The sequence below is a fragment of the Rhyacophila brunnea genome, unplaced genomic scaffold (genome assembly GCF_057557595.1).
Source record: "Rhyacophila brunnea isolate RB1 unplaced genomic scaffold, BYU_Rbru_1.0 scaffold_13, whole genome shotgun sequence".
In the NCBI taxonomy this organism is placed as follows: domain Eukaryota; kingdom Metazoa; phylum Arthropoda; class Insecta; order Trichoptera; family Rhyacophilidae; genus Rhyacophila; species Rhyacophila brunnea.
The window spans coordinates 21,319,373-21,343,293 of record NW_028232785.1 but is presented as its reverse complement, the minus strand read 5'-3'; the positions used below and the strand labels follow the sequence as shown (position 1 = coordinate 21,343,293).

The following is a 23,921-nucleotide window of genomic DNA, read 5'->3' as shown; positions in this document are numbered from 1 at the left end:
TGAAGTATCCCACCTGCCGCTTTTAGGAAGCACATTTACGAACAATATCAATACGACGCTGTAACAAAAATTTCGACAAAATTATATTGTACCTACCGAGTTTTTTATATCCTACAATAAATTATTACAATATGAAGAAATTCAAAAATTGTATGTATTAAATTAATTAAAAAACCGTTCTTTATAAGATAATATATTAAAAACTTGGAAGGGTATTGCCTGTATTATTTCTCCTTATTCCTGTATACACTCTTACATCCATGATGGCCGCAAGGCTTAAGCGTATAACGTCATAGGTCTCAGGTTCTAATCTTGGGTCTGCCAAGTACACATATTGTTTTTCAATTTTTCTATAAGTCAGAGTATGGACCTAATAGGTTGAACAAGTGGCTGACATCCATTTCTCGTAAAAACAAAATCTGTCAACACAAACCTCCACTCTGTGGAGACCCATGTGATCTTATTAGGATCGGACATGGTCGAAGAAGAAAAGATCCCGTATGTATATATTGGCCGAACGCAGCTCACTGTGAGCCGTTGTATCGGAAATAGATGATCGGATGATCAAAAGCATGTGCAATACGACACTTAAAAATACATAGGTAATTAAACTGAATAAAATATGTAGGTACTTAGGTAAGTAAATTAGAAATACATTAATATATACCTACTTATATAATATTTTGGTAAATGCTCGTAAGAATCAAGTTTTACCTAACAAATATCTGGTAATAATGAGTGTTATGATATTAATGAATACCAAATTAATATTCTTATTAAATCTAATAAAATTTGAATATTACTGTCTAAATGCTCTACGAAAACGCGTAAGTATTTTTTTGATCTCGATACTATATGGCCATCTCTTTCCTAAAACCCGATAAAATGTTACTCTGTATACCTAATTACAACGTTTTTCTTAGCTCGTATTCTTATTTGTCCGGTACAAATCTTGCAAACAATTTTAACTAACTTCCCGACTAGCTAGACATTTGAAACTTTTAGAATATATCAGAACACGATACCAATGCATTTTTTTAATACTTTTGGTTATCTTTAAGTAGAAGTGATTTCATTTTCGGTTAATTCTGTTTTGTATGAAAAGTTATTTCGGAAGAAATCCGTAAAAAGTAAAACTATTATCGGTTGCTAAGTGGGTCCTAGCAACTAACTTATTAATATATACGTGCGTTACTATGGAAATCAACATGAAGTGTCAAAATAACATTTCAGTAGGTACCTATATTTATTCAGTATTTCTATCAAGTACATTTTTTTTATCGTTTAAGCTAGTCAAGTCAAGTTTATATGATTCAACAGAGAATTTAAAAACGTATATAAAAAGTTCTTTTTATCTTGTAATTATTTTTGCACTTATATTGAGTTAAGACTCAAATGGTACTGGGGTTTAAGATGCTTTGCGAAGAATGGTAGAAGGAACTGAATACAATATTTATTTTGAAACAAACACATATTTCGGTTCTAATTTTAAATACACATTTGGAAAAATCACATTCATATGATAATTATCTCGCCTAGAAGAAACTAAGCCTAGAAAAGTGACATTTTAATTGGAATGCCTGTCCGTGTTCGCAAAGGTGACATTCAGCCGACCTTTTTTTCAGATATCTCTGTTTTTTAACTTTGTATTTTTTTTTTCTCATAAGGAACGTGCGCTTTCAAATAAAATCAAACCGGCTGTGATTTGGTCAATCGAATCACACGTATGGTGGTAAACAACTCAGTCCATGTCAGCATATTGATCGGCGATATTAAATATATTACCGGAATTACAAATTCTCTAATAATATCAATTTCCAGGAGTATCCAATTATTGTAAACTCAAGGAAATAGCTTATTGCTGATTGTTTCCGCGATATCCATTTGTTCACATAGTGAGCTATATTCGATGACACAAACTCGATATAGTAGCTGACTCAATTACAATAATCATTATTTACTCAATATTCTTTTCAAGGTATTATTTTGATTGTGAGTACATCAATAAATAGCGGATCATAATTCATTGTCCTGTTAGAATCTCACTCTCTATATCGCTCCGCACAATATCTCATCCTACCGAGATTCGGACCTCGGAACCGTATCATAAGTATATTAATATAACTACTCTTTTACCTACTGACTGTTTACGCTGCAAATAAAACTCGCTCCAATATCCATCGGAGCAACCACCAAATCTCGACTTCTCACCTGTCCTTCTGACAAACTTCATCTACAACACCATGCCCCCCACACAGGTATCATCGATATATTATTGCGATAGTAACACCATAATATAACCAGTCACGATGGAGCCAGCAAGGCATCAGTCCACGAAATATCTTTCGGTTTGGTCTGGTGTAAGGCTGAAACTCCGAAGAAGGTATCACACTGTGGAACCAAGACATACTTATGATGATGACATAAAGAAACTTTAACATAAATTATTGACTGTTAGCGTATTTTGTATGAATTATTGCGTTTTATAATGAATCAAAGTATGTCTCTTTAGTTTACTATACTCTGCAAAATTACATGGACATAAATCGCATTTGAAAGCTTTTTCCCCTCCGTGCAACACCGCAAAATGAATTCTCAACTTGCTAATCTGTACGCATCTATAATCACATAAATCGCATTTAAACGGTTTTTCTCCGGTATGTTGCATTTGGTGGCGCTTTAGACTGTCAGCTCGTTTACAAGAATACTCACATATATTGCAATTAAATGGTTTTATGTCACAGTGAAATAGCTTCATATGCGACCTTAAACTGGCCGGCTGAGCGCATTTATATTCGCATAAATCACATTTGAATGGTTTTTCTCCAGTATGAGTCATTATGTGCGCCCTCAAGTGCGAGGCCTGTTTACAACTGTAACTGCAATCATTACACGTGAATGGTTTTTCATCGTTGTGTATTAACTGATGTCGTTTCAGAGAAGAAAAACTAGAAAATTCAGCAATACATTCTTGACATTTGAACGGTTTTAAACCGCTGTGTACTAATTTAACATGTCTATTTAAATACCACGTATTTATACAAGCATATTCGCAAGAGCTGCACTTAAATGGTTTTTCACCTGTGTGACCCATTTGATGGGTTTTTAAAGCACTTGACGAATTACAATTATACTCGCATAAGTTGCAGTTATACGGTTTTTCTTGACTGTGAATAAAAAGATGCTTTTTTAAATTACCAGACTCTGAGAATCGTGTTTCACATATTTCACATTGAAAAGGTTTCTCGCCAGTATGAACCTTCGAGTGCCGTTTCAATTTACTTACTACGTTACTTTTATAGTCACACAGATCGCATTTGAAAAGTTTTTCTTCGTTGTGAGACATTTGATGTTTCTTTAAATTTCCGGCTTCCGTGAATTTTTGATCGCATAACCCACATTCGAAGGGTTTGTTGCCGTTGTGAACCATCTGATGTCTTTTAAGTTTGCTCGGCGAGACGGATTCATGGCCACATTCATCACATTTGAAAATATTTTCTGCGTTTTTTGATGTCTTGTCTGTTTTATTTTTGTCGTGCATCGTACGCTTGTGCTTTGACAAAAGACTCTTTGACGAAAAAAAACTGAAACAAAACTTGCAGACAAAGTTTCTTTCAAAAAATAAACTTCTTTGCAATTGAAGACATGCTTCTTTGTCATCTATACAAAGCAATTCTTTTTTGACATCATGATGAAGGATATCTATTTCACCGTGAGATTGTATATTAAATTGTGCACGTTTTGAATTTGACTCGGCTCTTCCGATTATATTTTCCTGGTTTCCAAATTCTATCTTGATGTCCTTGTTACTAATTGTAGCCATGTTAGTTGATAGTAATATTTCGTGAGTTACAGCCATATCTTTCACGTGGTCTTTATTAGTGAACTGGAAATAAATAAGAAAACAATGTAATCGATTTTAATTAAGTTATAAAGTCTTCAAGCATCAACGTCTACATTATACGGTCGTTAACCACACTTGTCACCAAATTATGTAGGTAATATCTACTTTGCAAGAGTATTGTTCAGATTCGATAGCGGCTACTACTTCATTGTTCATCTTCAAATACCTTAAAATGAATGCCTTAATATACGAGACCAAAGTTGCAAAGTTATTTGGCATTGCCCTGTTTCTAGCATGTGTATTATAGCTAGGATATTATAAGTGCCCCTCTATAATACCCATTTAATTACACCAATACGTTATAACTAGGTACATTTATATAATCACGGTGTCATGAAAATGTGTAAGCGAGAGAGTGAGACAGACAGAAGGATTAACGTAAATTCTAAATTTGAAAAATCGGAGGAATCGTTTATTTTAATCGGGTCGTGAAAGAAAACATACGATACTCTCATAATAGTTTAACAGATGCTTACAGCTCGGTAATATTATTAGAGTATCGAGATGTGGGTGTGTTATCCAAGAGATTTAAGGATAATTGTAATAGGGATAGGATGCTGAAACCTACTTTAACTTAGGCAACATACGTAATCAATCAAAAAAATATGAAGAGATAGAAGCATTGACAAATGAACGAGTTCAGCGATGGCATGCTCCGCAAATTCAGACTATGAAACTCCGCCAGGCTGATGCTGCACCTCACAAACAAATCATTGAGTCTCAAACACCGGAAGAAAGACGGAACATACACGTTAACGTATGAGAGACGGAAACATATGAGATTGTTGACAGGTGGTACTGCCATCTGGAAATATCTCCTTCCCCCCCCCCCCCATACTCTGACGCATACACAAATTGAAAAACAATATGACGTGTACCTACTTACTTGCCAGTCCCAGGATTTGAACCTGCGACCCACAACACTACACGCCGACACTTAAAGTGCGGCTACACCGGCAACAAGTCGCGCGACAACTCGTAAAATTTTACGATAATTATCATAATTGCTTAAGAAATTTTACGATAATTATCATGCTTATCGTAAAATTTAACGAGTTGTCGCGCGACTTGTTTTCGGTGTGGACCCGGCATTAGACACGCGGCCAACACTGTTTACTACCTTAGTTATTAATATTACATTATTATTAATAGAAAATATCAGAGCTACCATGCTTCAAACTAGATTAGATCATGATCCATCCGTTGATCAGTTAATATTATGTAGCTATAAGTAATTATAGGTTTTATTTTAAACAAGATCTCGACAAGCAAAAATCACCGCAAGCTACTGGTGTGTATGTAGGTACCTAACGTACACTTTACAGACTCTCTTGGGTTGAACAGGCTCTATGTTGGTACCTCTATGTATATACGTATGTTATTTGATTCTAAAATGTATGTCGTCTTAGTGGAACCTGTAATGCTATATATTATTGTCGAATATATTAGGTTATTACCACTGCATGGTCTTCGCCGTTGTCAGAATCGCCTTCCTCTAGCTTCACACATAATAGGTCATATGGATTGACAGTTGTTGCAAAATGGCTGTCATTTTGGCTTTTATTTGACGTATTCCATTCATGTGATTTATCCACGCTTGCACTTTCAGCCGTGTCAGATAATATTGTATCTTCTGGCTCTGTTTTGATATCCATTTCAATCCATCAAATATTAGCGGTTGAAATATGTACCAGACGTGTCACACACACAAGGTTTAATGTCTATAGACTAAAATAATATTGTAGGGCAGTGTTGCCACATGATTTTTTCAAAAGTCATTATTTTTTATTTATTTTATGCAGTAGATTAACCAAAATGTGTGAAAAGTATTTTTTTAAGTTGACAAATTGTTATAATTTCAGAAGTCTCTTTATAACAACGTTGTAGAAAGTGACTTCCGAATCGAATGCGCATATCCTTACGGTCATAGTTATTATTAAGATCGTTTGTGTCCATTTGTGTCGTCCGCGCTGTTTTATCTTTTTGACATGCCGCATCTGAATATTAAAGCAAACATTGAATGCCTCTTATCAATTCATAAGTGCCACGAGTTTTCCAGTGGCCACAAGCCTTGCGTGTCGTAGAATGCTGAGCAGATGTAGGTAATTATGAGACACATTGTTACCTGCCTTAGAATGGTTAGACGCCGGCTTACGACCACCTCATGGGGCACAGAAACCTGGAAGAGGTATCAAGAACCAGCAACCCTATGAGATCAATATTGACGTTGCCAGCAGACGTATTTACTAAAAAGCTAGAGTAGATATGGATAAACACAACACTAATTATTGTATTATATGATTATTTTTATATATTGTCTAGGCGCATCTTTCGCACGGACACAATTATATGATTTAAAACCAACTAGACGTCAGAACAAAGGTACACAGTTAGTTCGATTTTCTATACTTACCTATTGTGAGTACTTAATAGTCAGTGAGTTTGCTCCGCCAGCTATAGTACAGTATTATACAAAAAGTCATAAAATGCAAAGGTGATATTATTAAGACGGTACTTCAGTGAAACGGCAAATAATTTTCAACTATAGGTGCGACGAAATTTCAGACTGGCTGGCAATCGGAGAGCGAAAGTCGAGCTGTGAACACGTCAATTTGTTTTGTGATGGTATCGGGGGAATTAATTCTTAAATCGTGTAAAGATGACTATAAAACGTCACCCATTTACTTGAAAAAGAAAACATGCCAATGAATATATTATTATTAGTAAGAGAACAATATACTTAACATTAAATGGACGCATGTTGACTTTTTATGACAAATTATGTTTTGTTCTGCACGCGTCATTTGCACAATCTTCGTGTCGCGTAGTCACGATCGTTTTAGACCGTGCCCCAGCTGAAGTATAGCCTTAACCGTGTGAATCTTGAGCCGTCGACGATGCCCAAGTGATAGAAGGGCGTGGCTGCTACCTTAGCATCAGGTGAGTGTCCGGGTAGTCCGAGTGCCATCCAATACAGTCCATTTACTGATTTTCCACCAGAGTTTTGCCAAAAATACAAGGTTTTGTTGAACATGCACTATTATGGAAAGTGTCCGTAAAATAAAAATTGAAACAATCCATATAAATAATTTATTTCAGAATAATTACCTAATTCAAAAACAATAAATAGCTAAAACAAAATAACATAGAATATCATTCAAATTTACGGTTTTGGATTAGAGTTGGTTGCTAGGTAACAATATCAATTATATTTACTTGTGAAATAATGTATTCATTTAACAAGTGTGTTCATGTTGTCTATATATGTATGTATGTGTATTAAATAGATCGTGTGGAATGTACTTAAATAATACATATGTAATGTTTTCTAATAAAATACAATATGTCAGGCGCGCACAAAGAAAAATGGTTAGGTTATTTTTGTGGGGTGGGGTCTCGGTTAACTATATCTAATGCCGGGTCCACACTGGCAACACGTAGCGCGACAATTTCGTTAAATTTTACGATAATTATCATAATTGCTTAAGAAATTTTACGGTAATTATCATACTTATCGTAAAATTTAACGAGGTAGTCGCGCGACATGTTGCCAGTGTGGACCCGGCATTACACATACAATTGACTTCCGCATATACCCCGCCTATTACTTACCGCTTCTCGAGGCATTAACCGCGGACCCCCGTACTTTTACGGGTACATTTTCCATACCCATACACTTCGTTTTTTGAGTCTAGCTACGAACACCTTGCCTGCAGCTATGAGTTATTTCCACCTGTAGCATCCACGAGTGGTTATCCAGCGCGTTTTTGTGCCGTATGCGCAATGTTGTCTATAATTATAATAGGTACTAGATCAAACATTGGACGTCTCAGATGGTTTCGCTAATGAGTTCCACTGACAATACCAAGAGTAAAGGGGTCAACATGTTGAGAAAACTATTCGATAGTCAAATCATCCGGGTCGCAATACTCAGCCATGAAGTAGAGAAGGTGAAGATGGTGTAATATTCTATTCACCTAAATAATTCGTAGTTTTACCACGTTTTTCTTAGCTCGTATTCTTGTTTGTCCGGTGGTTGTTTATCCAGTACAAATCTTGCAATCGATTTTTAACTAACTTTCCGACTAGCTAGACATTTGAAACTTTTAGAATATATCAGAACACGATGCCAATGCATTTTTTAATACTTTTAGCCATCTTGAAGTAGAATTGAATTCATTTTCAGTTAATTCTGTTTTGTATGAAAAGTTATACATCTATATTCACATAAGTTACACTTTAGAGGCTTCTCTTCGCTATGGATTACTTTGTGACTTTTCTTGACTTGACAATTTTTTGCATTTTTAGTCACATGTATCACACTTAAAAGGTTTTTCAACGTCTTGATGTGTCTCCATCGCACCCGGCTGTTCTGTACAGTCATTTGTGTCTTTAGTAATAATAATTTCGACTTCAGGCGTTACTTTTTTAGACATCTTACTATGGGCACTCAACTTATTATCATCAGCCGATATTTCTGGGGTTGCGATTTGTTCTCTTGCCTCACTTGCTTTCAGTGGATTTCCACTACAGCAGGTACTGGGTATTGACTGTCATATTCAGTTATTTCATTTTTTATCACTTTGTCTTCGAATAAAACCTCATGGTTTGGCAATACTTCTTTTGTTTCAAGAGCATTCAATGAAGAACTGCTGACTTCTGTTTTAATAAATGTTCTCTAAAACAAAAGATACATTTTAATTAATCATTTAGAATAACCCCACAAACACAACTATTATACAAGTTATTAAGTGGAACAAAATCAACTGTTTGTAACACACTTAAGTATAGTTTAATTACAAAAAAAGCATGATCTTATTAACTCAGTCACGAAATGACCCGGGAATCCAAAAGCACGAGCTGTAAGAACATACAATATTGTGTGATTTCTTAATCTTGATTTTTCATGGATTACGCAATGTTTATATGAATTTTAAAAACTAACCAACTCTATATTCAAATTGTATTATTAGTTCAATGAAAACAAATACGTATAGCGCCTGTACACGTGCATGGTATTACTGTCGGCAATAGTGCTTATTTTAAATTACCGTGACAATTACTATTTACACGTAAAAGTGCTGACTGTCTCTCCAATCTCATTGTTCAAGAGCAAGCGAGACGCGATGTTGTCATTTTATACTACTATTTGACAGGACGTGTTGAAAATCGGTTAACGTCAAAATGAGTAGTTCGTGTTTTTACCGGCGGGTTCGCCATTATCGTTCTACTGCGCAGACGTAGATCTTACTTGCGCATAAAAAATCAGCATAATTCAGAAGCTTCTAAACTTGTTTGATTCATACACGAATCATGCCAACTGCAGAATAATACATGTTTCCCCATACATTTTCTTACTGTGCACAGTAAATCCATGCACGTGTAAATGGGGTATTATGTCTGAGTAAGTTTAGTGTGCACTATTTATGTCGAATCTTAACAGACTACCTCCACCCTTCACCACTGGAAGGTACCTATAAAATACTTATAATACCTGATCTGTTAGCATAGGCTTAGATGAGGAGTTTTCTTCGACGTTCAAACGTTTTTTCATGTTTTACCAGACATGCATCTTTTGTCATTTCCTCTTTTCAATGTTGCCATTGCAAATCTTCAGATTTGATGTTGGGGCCTGCTGTAGTTTTCTAAAAAAAAAAAAAACAATAAGTACGAAATAAAAACAAACAGTATACAACAGAAAAATAGAAGAAATAGGTAGGTAAATAAATTAAAAATACAACCACATTGTATATATTTATATAAATAATAATGCTGTCCATATTATCAGATATTTGATAGGTACGACTTGATACTTAGGAGCCAGGTAACTCAGAAATAAAGGAAATGCCTAGTGTGTGGAATTACAAGCAACCCATCTCGAATGTGGAATAATATGGGATAAACTTAAACACGTGTCAAGAATGCGTCATTCTAAGCTGTCCTTCGTTCTGACAACTGCTCTCGTTTTATGCACTGACACTCATTCAATATTGGTGTACTTGAAGGTTGAAACACACACTATTGCACAACGCGTGGTTCATTTTCGTAGAACACTCACAAATTCAAAACCCTACGTAAAAATGTAGTGTATTGGGGAGCCTATCAGAATTCTATTTATTAAACTGTTCTGTGTTCGGAGCACTTATCCTCTGTATACCGGTGGTTTGTATAAATTATTTTTAATGTTTTATTTAGACATGAATTTGATCTCAATGTTATAATCCCATCAGTTTCTGTTACAACAGAAAACTGTGTTATACGGAACATACAAATTTCCAAACACAACTAAATTTTTGTATAAATACAGCAGGTACCTACTCCATTCGTCAAAAATAACTTCAAAAATGACCCGTAATTCACACTTTTTAATGTAAAATACTATGCAAAACAATTAAAAATCATAATTATACAACGCCCACGATGTTCGAACGGCTTACGCGTTGACTTAACGTCGTGGGTCCCCATACATATTGTTTTTCAATTTGTTTTTGAGTCAGAGTACGAATCTAACAGGTTTAACAAGTGGTTAAGATCCATTTCTCGTAAAAACAAAAATCTGTTAATAGAAACCTCCACTCTATGGAGGCCCATATTATGATCTTCTTAGGATCGGACATGGGCAATATCGCACCCCCAGTAAAATACTGTAGTAAGTCAAAAATTGGCATTTTGCAGGAGAGCCATTTGAAGTTTCAAATATTCTTTGTAAATACAGGAAAAGTCTGAATGTAAAAATTATTACTCATTTTTATGGAAAAACATGATCTATTTTCAACTGTATTCATCATTTTTCTCTAAAACATATACAAACGGAGATATTTGAATATTTCTGAGTTACGACTGTATTTTATTAGGATATTTGACAATTTCATGTTAAAATTTGAATCAACTCAATACTTTCTATGTAAATTTCCCTACCATCACTCTAATAATTTCAACTAATTTGTTGGGCACTGTAAAGGAAGGTTTTCAAAATATTAAGTTATGGTACAATCTTTAAAGATTTATTGAAAAAAAAAGAAAAATACAATTATTAGTTCAAAACAACAAAAAATACTTAATTATTTAATTTAATGGGAAAATAAATTTTTTACACACGATTTTTAATTTTTAAACATCACTTGGAAGAGAAGCAAAAAATCATAATAAAATTCACGATGTTTAGCGGTGCAGAGGAAAGCAAATCCTTCTTTTTAATTGTCGTTATTTTTGGCCACTCTTGATATGCTTTGGATATATTGAGACCATCCATTGGTAACGGTTTGCCTATTTGCTGTTGTCGAACATTCAATTTCCTACATTCTTCATGATAACTGGTTTTAAAAAAAATAATGTATGGATAGTCTCTGTCTACTTTTATAACTTTAATCTTCTGCCACAAAACTTTTTCTCCATTTTCATCCGTGTTGTAATTTTTACCGATTTCATCTGCTAGTTTTTTCATGTTGAGAAAATTATTTGTCGTCATGGGTTTAACTATGTATGGTTGTCCTGTTTTCTTACTTGTTTGTACAATGGTAATCATTTGGCTGGGCACAAATATTGGTCCACTTTTTAGAGCCCTGGTCTTCTGCTGCTCAATTGTAGAATGGACGATATCGCCTTCATTTTGTTTATGCCCGGTGACCAAAAACTTATGAGAGATCGTTGTATTTTTTTGTGAATTCCCGGTGGCATATAAATACATTGCAGCAATGTATTTATTTTTATTCTGCCCGGCACAATTGTCACTGTAAAAAATAAAATGCTCATTGTGGTGATATTTTTTACATGCATTGTAATCGAGTACACAGCTACCAATTTTATTGGATCCTCATGCAGCTTGACACTCGTCCCACATGTATCAGTTTGCAATATTTTCAGTGATATTATAGACTGTACGATTGTACATTGCCAAACTTTCGTTTATAATAGAAAGTTGACACATTTCCGCAAGGAAACGGTAAAACAGCCTGCAAATCATATACAGCTACATTAATGACGCTATTTTGGCCATTAGTTCGGGACTCTGCTACGTCTTTGATCTTTTCATCCCTTGCCTCTTTTTTCCAGGTTGATGTGTCTCATATTTTTCTTGAAGTTGTTTTTTTTCATCTGGTGGTGAAGAATTATTGTATAGGTCGCATTCAACGCACAAATCTTTTTTTAGGCTTAAAGAAGCCAATATTAAATTCGTCATTAAATATAGATGCGTATAATAGTGTTCTTTTCCAAATGGCATATTGCTGTCAGCTTGTTGTTTTTTGTATAACCGATACATTTCAGCAATTGTTAATTTACCATCTAAATACAATTTGGACGTCTGTGCACGCAAATAATGTTACTCGATCACTGGGAAAGACTTAATGTGAGCTCTTATATCATTTTTTTAAACATCACTAATTTTTTTGTGATTTTTGTGATCTCTTTGTTCTGGAATTGGCGTTCCGGAAAGAAGATCTCTTGTTTTCCATGCAGTGGAGCAGTACCTTTCACTCACCCCAAATGTGTTGATAAAGTATTTTGTGCATACTTCTTGTATTTTACTTCCATTTAGTTGTTGATAACAAAAATTGTTGCCTCTGCTGCTTCCAGTTTTTTTTGTTTGAATACTTTAGAACAATAATATCCATGCAATTAGTGAGAAAATTACGCTGTATCTCAAGATTTTTCTGTAGTAACAGAGTTACAACAGTATTTTTTTGAAAAGTATTGTTTTAGTTTTTTAGAAAGCTTCTTGTAAAATACTGTCGTAACTTAGTTACAACACTATTTTATTATCTATTCAACAGTTTTCGGAAAGTAATGTACTGTATTAAGTGCTTTCTCTCCGACACTATTTGAGTTTGAGATACGATAGTATTTTATTAAAATAGCAAAAAAAAATACGAATCCAACCACATCCATAACTCGAAAACGCCCATTTCAGACTTACGACAGTATTTTACTGGGGGTGCGATATGTTTTCATGAAAACTAAACATGATGACAGAAGTCATCGAAACAGTTAGCAGACGGTAGGATTGCGTGTTTTTTTCTATAAACAATCTTGTATCTGTGTCCTAAACTTGGCTCGATGACATCGAGCTACTTTACAAGCTACAAGCCAGCGAATTTACAATCTGCTTGTAAATTCGCCCAGTGTCATCGTCGAACAAGCTAACAAGCAGATTGCAAACAATCTACCGAGAAAAGATGAAAGCCGGACTACTTTACACGCTACACGCTGGCGTGTGGGCCGATATGCGTCTGCGCAGTAGAGCGATAGTGGCGATCTCTCGGTTAAAAAACGAACTACTCAATACGTCCTGTCAAAATAATACAAAAAATGACGGTTTCAAATCGTTGTCTGTCGGTTTCTGAGCTAGTGGAAAGTTTTGTGTATCAATATCACAATCGCACTAGCTGACTCACCCGCTTTTAAATTCGCCAACAAGCAGCTTGTAAAGTATCTCAATTTCATCGACGTTTTCCTACTGAGAAGCCCAGAAACAAATGAACACATATATGCCTTGTAGGGTTTTTGTTTATTTCTGGGTTACAATAAATTTTGTTATGTTTTACATCTCAATTAGAAGACATCAATGGATAAATTCTGACAACCGCCATCGTCTTGTTTGGATGTCGTGGATAGCTTGAGCAAATATATTTTGTATTGCGTAAACTGGTGTGGTATACATTCATTGCGATTTCTACGTTTAAAAATATCAATTACAAGGTTTTTTCAACGATACGTGGTACTAAAACTGTTTTTAAAAACTTACCTCAAACGTAGCTGTGTGAATGCCGTCGACGTTCTCTTGTTTTATATAAACATGTCCAACGGGAGAGTCCGAACGCTTTATCGGCACATCAAACCAAGTTGGACCAGATCGCTGGACTCCTACAAGACATTCCTCGGCTTCTTCTTTTATGTCCATATTAACGTTTTATAACGATACATTACTTCACGTCTGCGTAACAACTGCCAGACAAATACGATGTTTGCGCCACTTTCAACCATAGAGCATATAAATAGAACAAGATCATAATATTATTTCATAGACAATCATATTTTATAAGTGTATATTGTATTTAAATTAGGTATATTCGTATTTATTATATGGAGACGACATGCTTAATAATCATATATTTATGTACAGAATACCCAAAGAACAGTAAAATAATTTTAAATTGATAATATTATTTTTTCAATAGTATTAAAACAAAATATTACATACCATAAACATTGTAAGAAGTTTTGCCTAAAGCGCTATTATGAATACAGACAAACATACTTTTGTTAGTGATAAACACCTTATCTGAATATATTTGAATTAAAAAGTAAATAAATATAGTTAAATATATAAAATTATAAAGATTTTTTAGAACGACAGGCGTTAAAAGCTAGAAAAACAAACAATTAAACGAACTCTTTTTATAGCTTTATTAAATTTTTCTATTTTAGATATTTTTTAGCAGAGACAATGTAGTCATGTGATAATAATAAAATTATCGATGAATAAAAAAACTTATTAAAACAATTTGATTTCACAAGACGTATATTATTTGAAATTTATTATAAAAACAATACCAAAATCAAAATGAACTTTTTTTAAATTAGTAAAACAATAATAATAAACGTGTTTGTGGCAACTTCCGACCACGGAAAAAAATAACAATGTCAAAATATTCATGGGCGCTGCGCAACGTCAAAATTATGGACATAAAACAGGAACCGTTGGACAATTACGATTGCGAGACGAATCAAAATGTCCACAATGCTTTGCAGTACGACAGAAATGTCGAAATTCCCATTCTCAACCAGTATGTGAAGGAAGAAGACGAATATTTCATGCAGCAGTACGAAGTAGGGTTATGTTTTTATTTCACAGTTTTTGCTTTCCCCCTATATTTTACGATATTAAGCGACCTAAAATAGTTTTAATTTACGCTACAATTAGAAATCAATTTATCAATTATTGAATGTTGCCAAAAATTTTAATATTAATCATGTTATTTGATAAAACAAAACTCACTTGCAAAGAATATTCATTTGTATTACAAAACTAATAATCTTCCTAAAAACAAACTTTGTCAAGTAACTTAAACCTTGCTTACTTAACTTAAACCTCATGCTTGTTGAGTAAATAAGGCCTTTCGCTCACGGAGAAACTAAAATCCGTCGAAATGGTTGCTGACGGAACTCATAACCTGGCCAATGACTAATGCTTCACATACGGTGCTACTGAAACCCACTTTCAATAATAATCTCATAACCTCAACTGTCAAACCCATTGTCTTTCCTATTTCATTCTAAGCTTTTTCCGTAATATCTTTACGGGAATATTCTGGCAGCCTGTAATTATACAGGCAAGAGTATTTCTCAACATCTGCCACATATTTTAAATTCAAAACCGGTTCGCCTATCTTTAAGTTTTGACGTCTTGACTTGTTATTGTTTGTTCAATTCAGTTCAGTGCTACCGATTTTGGTAAGAAAATATGATTTTTCATTGAATCTACTGATATTGGTACCACTGTTTTATGGGAGACTGGTAGACTAGCATGTCGCATCTCTTCAGTTCAGTCGCAAACGTTTTGAAACAGAGATTCAAGTCTTGCCATGAGCGACCCACCATTGAAGTACAGAGGTGCTGTAAGTGCTGGTAAGTAGAGAGGTGCTGTTAAAATATAGCACTTATTGCAACAATTACAACCAACTTATTGTGATTGTTTTAATAAGTGCTAATACTTTGATACAAACCTACCCTAAGTTTCATAATATCTATCACTTTAGCGGTCGATAACTATAGAATAGACCCACTGAAGCGACTTAACGTTGATGCATTTAAATATATACTTTTAATTATTCTTATTGTAGGATGGTCTGCAAGAAGTTGATATCAAATCAGAAAGACATAGCGACATTGAAGATGGATTCTGCGAAGAGGATACTGTACACCGATATGGCTCCGGTGCCGCTAAATTCGGTGAAACTTCAAGCTTGAAGAAAACACAGGTGACCTTAGTGAATCTTATCAAATTCAGAGTCGAAAGTTTTCTTAATCCTTTCTGTGCCGCAATTAGTGAATTGGTGTAATTAACGTACAATTAGGGCGCATAAATCTGGCGCATAGGCCTGTCTGTCCCTCGGTTGGACCAGTCGGCCTTTGCAACAATGTTTATACGACATCAGTGAAAACTGCTTGAAATCCATAAAATTTTAAAAACCCACAGACAATATAACATTGTCCGAAAACATGTAATTGTATCTATCAATCGCAGTTACAAGTAAATTCTACGTGAAACATTTCACCGTGGCACAGTTCGCCGTGAGCTTTCTTAGTGGAAAGAGATGACGTATGCGTATACCATACGGTCTCCAATTTTATTAGATTCAATATGAACAATAATTAAATTTTCATAGCTGATTTTGGCAAAATTCATGAATTCAAGAATAAAAACCTAACCTAACAAATAATCCAGTAATCAGCTATATTCAAATACTGCTAGCTTCCTATAAACCGACAAGAAATGTGTTTTATTTAGACCTGAATTTTATGTTAATACTATACGACCCAAAGAGGTTGGATGGTTGTTAATATACATCCATATATTTCCGATACAACATTTAACGGTGAAGTGTGATACGGCGAACTGCATACGTACAAGTTTCCGGACACGATCAATCGCACTGTAGAAATTGAATCGTGAAATTTAAAATGTATGTACTTTCAGTTATTATAAGGTATAATATTATGATTTCATTGAAATTCTCTAGAGACGGCATTCACTATTCCTTTTTTATAATTATTATTAACCATGATGTAGACTGTGTGACTTCGTCGTATCACTCGATTTGTATCATATCACTCACCGCCTGCCGCAGAAGTTAAAGAATAAGTAGGTGTGAATCTCAACGCCTTAAACCAAGGTGTAGTTCCTCTTACCATCGCGCAGTAAGCTCTTTGCATAGTAGGATATAACACATTTGATCAAGTTAAAGAATGACAATGGGAAGTGTGGTAGATCACAGCCTGATTGAAGTTATTCATGCCTCCCATAAGTCTTAGCTTTATGACATGAGAGTTGTTTGAAAATCATTGTTACTAAATTTGCTACAATAAAACATGTTTGTGTTTTGTTTCAGGGCGACACTGATCCGAAAGTGAAAATCAAAATTGAGTACGGCCAGAATGATTGCGGCCAACGTGACACTGCCTACGATCGCTCCATCACTGATTCCGGAGAGCATTCCACCACCAGACTTCTTCATAACAAGCCAAAGGTATATCATTTGATTTTATGTCCCTCACTGTTACAAAACCATTAATTCTTTTAAATGTCATAATTATGTCTCTCCAGTGATTCCTTCACTCCGCCGTCCACATAACTAAAGGTATTGAGAGACCTGTAACGTTCTACACTCGGTCGTACCATCATGCAACTGACCTCCCTCTTCTGCATTGACCCTAGATATTTCCACTAACAGAACTATTGTTTTTTTTCTTCTGACTATATCCAAAAAACTGCAGAGCTCTCTGGAGATTCACGTTAAAGAGCTTAATAGCCTGATAAACAGATTTACTGGCGGCAGTACATATTGTCACAACCATAACGTGCAAATGTAAACGCGTGTCATCGTGCATGTTGCAAGACTGCAAGCATAGATCAAAAAAAAAATTGTGGTTTCTGAATTTTCATGCGATAGTTGCAATTGCATGACGTGTGCTCGTGGGCAGTAGAACGATAGTGACAAACCTGACGGAAAAAATACGAACTGCACCACGTAAAGCATTTTGACGTTTACCAATTTTTACAACCTGTCAAATAGCACCATACAATGATCAACTTGTCTCACTTATGCTTGAAGAATGAGATTGGCGAGACAGTCAGCACTATTAAATGTACATAATTATTGTCACGATAGTTTAATTTACACACTATAATTGCTGCCAGTAAATCCATGCACGTGTACAGGCGCTATTACTTATATTTCATCCAGAGCGGAGATAGAGTATTATCATTCTATTAGGTTACGTGTAAATTGTACATATTACATTTCACCGTATCACATACTTGAACTTCTACTTTGTGAAAACCCTATATTTAGTAACATTGAAGGAATATTCTCAGGCCAAGTTACAGTAACATGCAAAAAGGCCATGCCGTTCACCCCGTATAGGAAAATACACCGTGTGTGTGTGTACTGAATGACAACTCAAAGGAACCCCACGGCACCAATGACATTAATATGGACGAAGCATCTAGAAAATAAAATGACACTCACTTTGTGTCGGGTCTGCCGGATGGCGAAATTCATATTTTAATATCGGTATCCTACGCTCAAATGAACATTCTGCTTGCAAGCGGTCTGGCGACACCGCTGGGTCTGCCCATAGAAAATTTCTGACTGTCAGGTTTCGACTCCACCGTTATTATTGTGTTACAAAATGCCAATGTGCCTAGTTAAAAATTGTAAAAAAAATCTACTAAACACTCCAAGAAAGATGGGATATAACTTTTCATGTGTTAGTATTATTTATTATTTATAAAATGCCATTTTAAGATATTGATGAATGTTTATTCAATGCAATTGAATGACAGAAACCATTGGACAGTCGCCTGTGATGCGCTGGGCTCACTTGCGTCTAATCTCCGAGAAGTCGTAAGTAACCGAGAATCTGTTTCTAACGCAATGAGTCATGACACTAATACGCCATTACAATAAAGGTTATATTACTATAAATTCTCGAAGCTTGTATCGCATAATGGAAATGGATACATCATATGGTCACGTGACATCTACCTATACATCTGTGAATGACTTTCATGCACAATTTCTCGTGCGCGCCGGTATGAAGTGAGTTGTCCATTTAATATGTCATTGCACGGCACCCACAACGTAACTTTGTGCCGGTCACCGGTAACCTCCACGGCGATCGAGCACTTAATGCATCCTTAAGTTTATCCCATTTTTCTTCACACGCACGCAACAATCAAACCATCTTACAGCTTCACCCAGAAGACAACCCACTTCTCTTATTGTTGCGTTAACTGCTTCACTTACTTCCTGTATAAAGGCTCGGGCACACGTATATGCACATAAGAACATCACAATGGCCGTGATATCTTTGTGAGCGAACCAGTATTGTGGTTGCTTCCCAGCGGGTAATTCAGACGAGGAGCAACTCTTTTATTATTAGCCCTACAAATTAATAGAAAAAAAGACGATGTTTGGTACTTGACCAATACGAAAAGGGAAAGATTGGGGGAGTACCTACCACCGCCTTTGTATTGAACTTCAATCTCATGAAGATAGATTTTTTATATACCGTCGAACTCGGTTATTACGAGGAAGATGGGACCGACTGAATTTGCTCGTTATAAGCATTACTCGTTATATCAGAGAATAGGTATTTTTAAATAAGCAGTCACATAACACAAAAAGTCGCAATTCAAACAAAAATACACAATTAGAATTTTTCCCCGAATCAAGCATGGCATTCATAAACTGCAAAAGACGTTGTTTATTGTAATGAATGCTGGTAGGTACCTACTGACTTCAGCTTGGATTTTTTACATGAAATTTCAACCATTTGCGTGGATACTTTTTCAATGTTGTCGGCGAAAATACCAATTAGGTACTTAGACACTTAACTAGTGTCATAAACTTTATCCGATCCCGGCGGCATCCTGTCCGGTTGGATTTTATTGCTTAGGATCGAAAATGTTTTTAAACAATCGACATATTAACAGTTTTAAGAAAATTTTTGTAGATATTTTTGCTCGGTATATCCGATAAGTAGCTCGATATAAAAGTGAATAAACGTTTGGAGAAAATCATGAACTAAAATGTCAACGAATGTTTCCTCATTACATACGAGATCTCGCTATGTCCGTGATCGTAAGTAATAACCGAGTTCGACTGTATTTTCATATATCGCGTTGATACCAGATGATGGTCTCCCACAGGAGACCACCTCAAAGGGCGGATCGAACCATCAACTTTCCCAAAACACCACAGCCTACGTCCACTCTTCGCAGCTTTCGGGACCCTCAAGAAGCGGAGCCTAGCTCCACTGAAATTTCATAACTTTAAATTTGTCTGCGCCCCCGCCAAAATTCAAACAGACTTGACACAAGCTACCGAAAACGGTCGTTCGAAACAGCGCCGCCACGAGACGAAGAAAGCCATTTTGACTATTCGCGCATCACCCTCGAGCCAGCAGCGTACCTATGATCCAGCCAAGCCATACACCTACTGCCGTGGCCATCAACATCATTGACTTCCTTAATTGCTTGACTTAGAACTTATAATAAACCAGCATAAACAGCATACACCGTGCGTTTCCGTCCCCCACACCCGCTTTTTGGCCATGACATTATCACGGTCTGCCATCTCCGCCTAAGCGCGAAGAAGGCCGGTGATAGCGTGTAAGTTCCAAGGAACTACATGACTTGATAAAACCGAACATTTTTGATAAATAACTCCGTTTCTTTCGCCATAGATCGGGTGGTCGATTTTGTAATTTTGTACAACCGTATTGGCTGCCCGCTGCGATCACGACTGGCTCGCTGCGACAGATCGCCCTGTGTGTAGCGTAGATGATGCAATCTTGTGTATACAACTAGATTGCGATCTGTATGCCAGGGCCATTAATGCTCAATTTCCGTAGAATTTTTATTATTTTTGTTTTTTTATTATTCCAGGAAACCAGTCACCTCGATGTTTTGGAGACAAAAAACAAAATGGAGTCTGACGACAGTAAATTGATTGAAATACACGTCATAAAAGAAGAAATTATCAACGAACACTTGACCGGGATACCGTATAACGAATTGCCCAGCCAATCGTCGGGCTCTATCAATTATAACAATACAAATTTACTCTGCAGTTCTTGCGACGCTGAATTTGACTGCGAATTGGACTTAATACGACACGAATATAACCACGAAGTTACGTCGTTGGATCGTGAAGGAGAAAACTACTGTTCAGAAGATGATTACATCACTTTGGACAGTTTAGACGCGGCCAAAAAGGGCAAGAAATTCACATGCGAATACTGCGACTTCAAATGTAAATGCATGAGTCTGCTAACAACGCATAAAATGATTCATATAGGAATGAAACCGTTTGAATGCGATTTGTGCGATTATAAAGGTCGAAGGTTGAGCGATTTACGAATGCACAAAATGGGTCACAACGAACTTAAACCGCACGCCTGTACGCAATGTCACTATCGCTGTAAGACTCTAAGCGACCTTAAAAAACACAGTTTGGTTCACTCCGATGAAAAACCGTACAGTTGCGATATATGCCAAATGAAATTTAAACATTTTAAAGCGTTAAAAACGCACGTTTTGATTCATTCAAATGAAAAACCGCTATCGTGTGGCGAATGTGCGTTTAAATGCCGTACGACGTCGCATTTAAAGACGCATAAAATGATACATAACGGTCAATGTCCGCATGTTTGTGACGTATGTCAGTTCCGGTGTCGTACAGCGAGTCATTTAAAAATGCACAAAATGATTCATACGGATGAACGGCCTTTCGCGTGTGACCTGTGCGAATATCGGTGTCGTACTTCGGCGCATTTAAAAAAGCATAAAATCAAACACGAAGTTAAAAAACGTTATCCGTGTCAAGTTTGCAATCAATCGTGCAGGACTATGATACTTCTCAACATACACATGAAAAAACACACGGAAGACAGAAGATTTTACTGTGATATTTGCGAGTTTACCTGTAAGAAGTCATCTAACCTCAAAATTCACAAGATGATTCACACGAATTCGAAGCCGTTTGCGTGTGGGGAGTGCGATTATAAATGTCGGACAGTTAGTTATCTAAAGGCCCACCAGATGGTCCATACGGGGGAGAAACCGCACCATTGTGATCTTTGCGACTTCCGTTGTAGGACTTCAAGCAATCTCAAAAAGCACAAACTGAAGAATCACAAAGATAAGATGCTGAATTTGGTGCAATCTAGTCGATAAATGGAGCATATAGCGATGACATTGTGATATTTTGAAGGTTTTGGACAGTTGTTAAACCTTTGTATTTGATATTTCTATGGTAACCTAATCGTATTTCAAACGACTCGACCAATAATAACTATCGTTAGTCGAAAATGTGAGGTGAACTGCTTTCAAGGTTAAGATGTTTAATTTGGACAGTTAACGGTTAGGGTCCAATTGTTAAACCTTGTGGCGCACCTTTATATTAGAATATCAAAGTATTCTTAAGAATCGCAAACATAAGATGTGCAATTTTATACAATCTAGTCAATAGATAGCCGTTAATTTAACGTAAAAATGTGTGGTAGAGTATCATTTGCCAAACAACATAAAAAATATGGGTATCTAAACATACCTCATACGACAGTAGCGAAGGGTGGAGGTAGGCTGTTAAGATCCACCATAAATAGTGCACATTAAACTTTGTTAGTCATACGTATTTTTTTTTATTAAACTAAGACTACAATTTACAGATGGTGATGGTTAGTTTTTAAAAATCAAATAATCCCTGCCTAAACCAAAACATAATAATTTTGGTATATTTTCGGAAAAATTGTGCACACTTTTTCATTCATACTTATCTGTTTTCGTTGGATTAAGAATACATATTACAAATATTGTTGGTTCGTTTTCTTAAATTCATTAAGCCCTGCCTAACCAAACTATAATAGATAAAAAATATTATTCTATCTAAAATTAATATATCCAAAGTTATGTATGATTTAATTGCATAATTTTAGATATTTAATAGATAAATGAGTATTTGTTGACTATTATCTATTATGGCTTGGTTTTGCAGTGTTTAATTGAATTTTCGAAACTAACTAACACCGTCTGGAAATTGTAGTCTTATTTTAATGAAAACAAATACGTATTACTGACAAAGCTTAATGTGCACTATTTATGGTGGATCTTCACAGCTTACCTCCACCCTTCGCCTCTATCGTACGATGATTGGGTGTTGGCTATTCACTGAATACATTTGATTCATGCCATTAAAAAAACATGAGAATATGACTCGACTATGACCGCGAAATTCAAATGCAATGTTTTGAGTGTATTACTATCAACCAATTCCTGTAAAAAATATCTGGGAAATAAAACCGCGAATTACACCAACAACAGACAGTACCCAGGTGGAGCATATGGCCTCTACAAAACACTTCACTGCCAGTACTCGTATTTAACTAGTACTATAATTAATTAATACTATCGAATTTCAATTCTAATTGATTTAAGTTTTGCACTATTCCAATTGAGTCATTATTTCATCTAAAGCAAAGTATATACTTACCTATTATCATTATAAGCAGGTTACATGTAAATTGTAAGTATTGTACTTTCACCGTATCACAGTTTACCGTGAGCTGTCTACCAGAAAGCGATGACCGTATAACATGAAAAATAACGTGTTGTTCATGGAGCTTTGCAGACAGTAATGTTACAATTTTATTACAATCAATAAGAATTTTAATTTGGTAAATAACTCATTATTATCAAATATTTGATAGTTACTACTTGATACTTAACCTGATAGCTGCCCGTAACGTAACGTTTACGTCATGCACAGCGGCGATTCAGGCGCCCGTACCGTACGATATACGCCGAGCCGTTCTACGCGCTTGTATGAGTCAAATATTTATTTATTTAATTTTAAAACGTGTAACTACATTTCTGATCAGACCTTGCAAGCAAAAAACATTTGTACGGCGCATACATCGCGATGATACCTCCACGTTTCTACGGGCATGGAGGACCCCTTAATAGTAAATCACGAGCGAAGATATGGATGCCACATTCATGTTTCTCATATCCCGCCAAAATCCTTCCATCGCCGTTTTATGCATAAAATGCTCTTTAGTAATCAACTATAAATGTTGCTTCTTTTGGGCTCAATTCTTAGAAATCTCTGTAACTTTCAATCTGCCTGCCAAAAAGGTAGCTTGGACGACCCTTACGGTAAAACCCAGGCAAAGGCCAAACATTCGCCGCATGCAAGAATGATAGAGAGGGGTGGTCGTTCAGGGGTAGATT

The 23,921-nt window shown here is 35.7% G+C and overlaps 2 protein-coding genes and 1 long non-coding RNA gene across 4 annotated transcripts; 1 reads left to right on the top strand and 2 right to left on the bottom strand.

The window, feature by feature from the left end:
- Positions 1 to 1,466: 1,466 nt before the first annotated feature.
- Positions 1,467 to 5,573, bottom strand: LOC147076890 (uncharacterized). The gene is made up of 2 exons (XM_085941384.1): positions 5,362 to 5,573; positions 1,467 to 3,886 (listed from the first exon to the last, which is right to left on the bottom strand). Exons 1-2 carry the CDS (start codon positions 5,557 to 5,559, stop codon positions 2,474 to 2,476), a joined length of 1,611 nt encoding a protein of 536 aa, XP_085797510.1. The 5' UTR covers positions 5,560 to 5,573; the 3' UTR covers positions 1,467 to 2,473.
- Positions 5,574 to 7,062: 1,489 nt separating this feature from the next.
- LOC147076889 (uncharacterized) lies at positions 7,063 to 13,873 on the bottom strand. Of its 2 annotated transcripts, none has more exons than XR_015069729.1 (3): positions 13,647 to 13,873; positions 9,399 to 9,549; positions 7,063 to 8,582 (listed from the first exon to the last, which is right to left on the bottom strand). It is a non-coding gene; the product is annotated as an uncharacterized LOC147076889 (long non-coding RNA). The 2 variants fall into 2 exon arrangements; XR_015069728.1 differs by having other exon boundaries at positions 13,647 to 13,863.
- Positions 13,874 to 14,528: 655 nt separating this feature from the next.
- Positions 14,529 to 22,208, top strand: LOC147076888 (uncharacterized). Its single transcript, XM_085940562.1, has 4 exons — positions 14,529 to 14,731; positions 15,745 to 15,882; positions 17,014 to 17,151; positions 20,577 to 22,208. The coding sequence occupies exons 1-4, from the start codon at positions 14,543 to 14,545 to the stop codon at positions 21,864 to 21,866; spliced, it is 1,755 nt and encodes a 584-aa protein (XP_085796688.1). The 5' UTR covers positions 14,529 to 14,542; the 3' UTR covers positions 21,867 to 22,208.
- The last annotated feature ends 1,713 nt before the right edge of the window (positions 22,209 to 23,921 follow it).